The sequence below is a fragment of the Psittacula echo genome (assembly GCF_963264785.1).
Source record: "Psittacula echo genome assembly, chromosome: 4".
Lineage (NCBI taxonomy): Eukaryota > Metazoa > Chordata > Aves > Psittaciformes > Psittacidae > Psittacula > Psittacula echo.
This window is the reverse complement of record NC_137738.1, coordinates 107,836,931-107,842,599: the sequence shown is the minus strand read 5'-3', so window position 1 is coordinate 107,842,599 and position 5,669 is coordinate 107,836,931. Positions and strand designations below refer to the sequence as shown.

Here is a 5,669-nt window from a genome sequence, read left to right as displayed (position 1 = left end):
GGCTAACTTTATTTCTTTAAAAGTCAATTCTGGTAAAAGTAAGTCACTTGTTACCCAGGAGGTCTTGTCTTTCCTTCCCTGCCCTGCTTAGGAAATGTGTCTACATAGTTCTTTTTCTTTCTCACTAAACTTTGTCCACTGTGGACAAATCAATGTCACTTCATAGGTGGTTCTATCCCACTGTGCAGCCAGGATTGTACTCACTGATGTCTCAAAGTTACCATGGATATAGACTTTCTCTTAGAACCCTGTTTTAGCTGTTGGTCCTCATGAAGTTGCATCATAAAACAATGCTTATACTGCTAGAATTGATACCACTTGGAAGTATTTGCAGTTAATAATTGGTAAGCTGCTTTGTTGGGGGAGTTTTAAGCTTTTTATCCTCTTCTCTTTCAGGGTTTTACTGCAGGTAACTGATTGCCATGAGTTCAAATATTTTCCTCTGATTTGCTGTTCACTGGGCTGAAGTGAGGGATGGCTGAGGAAGCCAAGTACAGCATCATTCGGGAAGTGGGCCGAGGGAACTATGGGGTGGTTTATGAGGCCATCCTTAACCAAACTAGAAGCAAAGTAGCTGTAAAAAGGATACACTGTAACGTGCCTGAAAATGTAGAACTGGCTCTGCAGGAGTTCTGGGCCCTGCAGAGCATCCAGAGGCAACATGAAAATGTGATCCAGTTGGAGGAGTGTATCCTGCAGAATGGCCAAGTCTTTCAGCCCATTAGTCATCATTACCGGAAATCAGACAGCCACTTGCTACTCATTGAGACCTGCCTGAAAGGACGGAGGTGCATGGATCCCAAATCAGCCTGCTTTCTGTGGTTTGTGATGGAGTTCTGTGATGGTGGCAACATGAATGAATACCTGCTGTCCCGCAGCCCTGATGCTCAGCTGAACTACAGCTTCATGCAGCAGCTCAGCAGTGCTGTGGCTTTCCTGCACAGAAACCAGATAGTGCATAGAGACCTGAAATCCGACAATATTCTGATTTCTCATAGGCGTGGAAGTCCCATAGTAAAGGTAAGGGAATAAAACTTTGTTGTGATGAGTATGTGCTGTACACAGCAGACCAATACAGGCAGGGGAATGAAGGGATTGAGAGTACCCCTGAGGGGAACGACCTGGGGGTACTGGTGAATGAAAGATTAGACATGAGCTGGCAGTGTGTGCTTGCAGCCCAGAAGGCCAACCATATCGTGGGCTGCATCCAAAGAATTGTGACCAGCAGGTTGAGGGAGGCGATTCAGCCCCTCTGCTCTGTAAGACCCGTCCTGTGTTCAGTTCTGGGGCCCTCAGTATGGGAAAGATGTGGACCTGTTGGAGATGGCCCAGAGAAGGGCCACAAAAATTATCAGAGGGATGGAGCACCTCTCCTGTAAGGAATGGCTGACAGAGTTGGAGTTGTTCAGCCTGGAGAAGACTCTAGTGAGACTGTATTGTGGCCTTTCATTCCTTAAAAAGAGCCCATAAGAAAGATTGTGATAGGATGAGGGGTGATGGTTTTAAACCGAAAAAGGAAGATTCAGGCTGGATGAGGAAGAAATTTTTTACAGTGAGGGTTGTAAAACACTGGCACAGGTTGCCCAGAGAGGTGGTAGATGCGCCATCCCTGGTGACATTCAAGGCCAGGCTGGATGGGATTCTGGGCAACCTGATCTAGATGAAGTTGTCCCTGCTCATTGCAGGTGGGTTGGACAAGATGATGTTTGATGGTCCTTTCCAACCCAAACTATTCTGTGATTCTACATGCATACATGTCATGTGCTTTGGAATGGGCTTTTGGTAAGTCTTGTGATACTTGTAATAAGTATACTCAGAACATCTGATATCAGTTGTGGGCATTTTTTTTTTTTTAAGGAGTCTTGGAAAGAAATAAAGGTCACAATGGTGTTTTTCTGTAACATCCTTCATCCACTGCTTATCTGTTGACAGGAGCAGTTCAGAGCTCTCAAGCTTCTGCATGCTAGATCATCAGAGAGATCATGATCCATCCAAAATGAAGCAATATTTTCTATGCCCTTAAACTTTAAGAACATACGGCCCTATTACAACAGTTAGTGCTTCCAATATTGCTGCCTCAAGCACATACTGATGTTCAGGGGAGGCAGGGAATGTCTTTGTGCTTCATATTGGTGCCCTGATTGAGATAAGCACTGGCTAGCTGTGCTTCTTGTAACAGTAGACTGAGACAAAAAGCTGGGAGCCAGCTTGCTCCTGAACTTGGAATCCCAAGAGTTCCAGTAGTTAGGACATAAAAAAATAGGTTGGTGCATTCAGATAATTCATGTGTTGACCATTCGGATCAATAGTGGTATTTGTACTTCCACTTGTAGAGCTGTCAAGGGACACTTAAATCAATGTCATCTTAATCACTGTGGATAATAATGGTAATGCAAGAGATTTGGTATGCTCACTGTGGAACAGTACAAGCTGCTTCTACTACAGGTGGTTTTCAAGGTATGTTAATGGACAATTAGATGTAATCAGAGTGAACTTGACAGAAAGATAATGATCAGGTGCCTGGTTTGCCCCTCTTAGGAAGGGGAGCAACCAACAGGAAAGGAGTTGGGAAGGGACAGCTAACAGGAAATAACCAGCTCTTGTTCACCAGGGTTTGCACCCACCATGCTGCGGTGGATTTTGGAGCGGAATTCGCTGAGCTGCTGTTTGAAAACTTGGTGCTTGTGAATAACTGATTTTTATTTTCTTTGCATGCATTACAGGTGGCAGATTTTGGTCTCAGCAAGGTGTGTCAGGAGAAAGGGAATGTGAACCAGCATCGCTTCTCTTCTGCTTGTGGATCCAACTTCTACATGGCTCCGGAAGTATGGGAAGGTCACTACACTGCAAAGGCTGACATCTTTGCCCTTGGGATCATTTTCTGGGCTATGGTTGAGAGGATCACCTTCCGAGATGGGGATTCTGAGAAGGAATTGCTTGGTGAGGATCAGATCAGTGCTGTCTTGTTGTCGCTGGAGGTTCTGGATCTGTAGGGATACTCTGAGAGATGTTCTCCCAGGCATAGTTACAAATGCTGTGGCATATATGCTTTAGATTTGCCTTTTTCCAGGAGTTTGCAGCCAAAAGAAACACAAATCTGACCTTTTTTTTTTGGGGGGGGGTGGGGGAGGAGGTGGGTTTTTTGTTTGTTTTCAAGAGAACTGCAAAGAAATCTTTTTCTTCTGCATGCATTGTTTTAACTTGGTTGCTTCTCATGCTGGGTTTCCAGGTCTTGGAGACATATCACTAAAGCAGAGGGAATGTTTTTTCTATTTAGAAATCATTATTTTATTTGGAAGATTAAAAGATTTACAAATACTCTGGGCTGAGGGAAAGATCGCTTCTGGCTTCTCTGCTCTCAGGCATTCCTTACCCCAAGGAATGCTCTTCAAAAATGGATTTGGCCCTTGTTATTGCTAAAAAATTATAAGAGGGAAAATACAGCTGTTGGTGAGGCATCTGTCTCACAGCTATAATCTTTATAGACGATGTAGTATCTATATGCTTCCATTTGCTCAGAAATGCTTTTTATGCTCTTAAACCCAAAACTTTTATGGAATTGGGTTTATGAGTTTGCTTGTAGGCCTTGACTTGGCATAACCAAGGTATAGGATCACTTGGAGCACTGAAAGGATGTTCCAAAGAGCCAAATAATCAACTTGGAAAGGATGTTTAGATGAGCTTCGTTGCCATCTGGCTGAGTTTCCTCACAGTTTAGAGATGCATGATCTCGCAGAGATGACTCCTCTGATGGCCTCCTTGCTCATTCCCTCCCTCCCCACCGCCGCCTCCTTCCTCCAAATCCCCCACAGAAATGCACGCTTGAAATACTTTGTACTAAATGATTTCAGAAAAGTATATTGCAGTGGAAAATCCATCTCAAGAGGAGAGAATGCCAGTCATGCACATTAGCATAATAATTGAAGACATCTACCCAGGCTCTGAGATCATGGCATACCTGTCTCTCTGTCTTTAAAATGTTTAATTTCTTAAAAGGAATTTCCATGAGAAACTTTGAGAATCTATTGTGCTAATCTTGTAATTTTTTTTCCTGTCTTCCAAGTAGGCTCAGTTCTAATTCTATTTTTTATTTCTTTTTAAAATGCCAAATACTGATAAATGTTTTAGCTCCTGCCTACAGAAACAAGCAAATGTTTGCAGCTGAGACCAAAGCATGAACAGATTTCATTAAAATAGCTCCCCGCCAAGTTGCGATAAGGAGTGTGCAAGGCCAACCTTTTCTATGCACACACAGGTCGCTGCCTCTGAAACATTTATTCTTTGCTTGGTGCAGGGGCAGCACAGCTTGAGTGAGCAAAGCTCTTTCTACTGTCTGGTTTGGAAGCCGGTTAATCATTTTCAACAACCACTGAAATTTAGATTACCAGGAGCAAATTTACATTTCCCTTCCTTAATCTTGCTGAGGAGAAGTTGGCTAACGGTAAATGGCCTGTGCTGTCATTTGAATTGAAATTTGTTTGACTAACTGAGCAAGTAAGTTTTGTGTTTTAACTCTTTTCAAGTCACCTCAGCCAAGCATAGTCTCCCTCCCTCTTCTAGAGCTTCTCAGTTTGGTTGTAGGGAGTAAAATGGAGGCAGTTCATTTCAGCAGCCCATTTTTTCTGCACATGGTCCATATAACTGCTTGCTGAGCACACCGTGCTTAAACTTGCTCTGTGTGTTCCACATAGCTGCTCACACAGCCTTGTGCAACATCGTGATTACTGTTTAAAAGTAAAAGCCTCTCCTGATACCAACCTCTCCCAGTATTTGACTTGGCAATTGTCTCTGATAAGTCTTTCAGATATATTGTTTTCCAGATTGTCTATCCATACTGCACGACAGTGTTTTGTGCACTTTTACTGTATGACCTGACTCCTTCCAACCTGTGTTTAGGAACTTACATCTGCCAAGGGAAGGAGCTTATTCCCCTTGGAGAAGCATTGCTGGAGAACCCCAACATGAAATTACAGATTCCCCTGAAGAAGAAGTCCATGCCAGGTGATCTCTGCAAGCTCCTGCACGACATGCTGGCTTTTAACCCAAAGGAAAGGTTGGATGCCTTCCAACTAGAAGTCCGAATCAGGCAGATCTCCTACGGCAAAAAGCGCCAACGTTCTGTCTCGTAGAGATGAAGGACGTTCAGGTTAGTGTCTGCCAGGCTGCTCTCTGTTTACTCTGAGCTTAAAGGGGATTTTCTGTTAGCGACCAAAGCCCTCTAAATCAAATGTAACATGTAGCAGTTCTGAAAATTCAGTGATGGGAGTATGCAGTCAAACTAGAAGAAGAAAAGGCTTCAATAAGCATTTAGGAAAAGGAATTTGTTTGAAGTGCTTCTAACAAAGAAACTTTTGCTCCCTTAATAGTGTTTGTTCAGGGAATTGGCTGTGCTGTCTGGAATTACCTCACCTACTTCCACAAATGTGGGCAGGTTTCTGCCATCACTTTAGCGTTTACCTCTGCTTGTTCATTGCTTTTACAATAGATTTGCTAACTAAATAAAAGCTGAATTAGGCGAAGTTACTGAATATTTGTGTGAGTGCATCTTAAATATGGCATTCAGGTATGAGAGTAACTGTCAGATTAAAGACAGATCTATGTTTTTAATTAAAGCACTTTCAATGCTCAGAAGGCATCAGAGCTGGATGCCCCAAATGTTCAAGCAGCTT

The 5,669-nt window shown here is 43.1% G+C and overlaps 1 protein-coding gene across 1 annotated transcript; it reads left to right on the top strand.

Annotated features, from left to right (window-relative positions):
- Positions 1-474: 474 nt before the first annotated feature.
- Positions 475-5,129, top strand: LOC308219911 (serine/threonine-protein kinase PDIK1L-like; the record flags this gene model as incomplete). Its single annotated transcript, XM_080615517.1, has 3 exons — positions 475-1,020; positions 2,724-2,940; positions 4,897-5,129. The coding sequence occupies 3 exons, from the start codon at positions 475-477 to the stop codon at positions 5,127-5,129; spliced, it is 996 nt and encodes a 331-aa protein (XP_080471643.1).
- Positions 5,130-5,669: the final 540 nt, after the last annotated feature.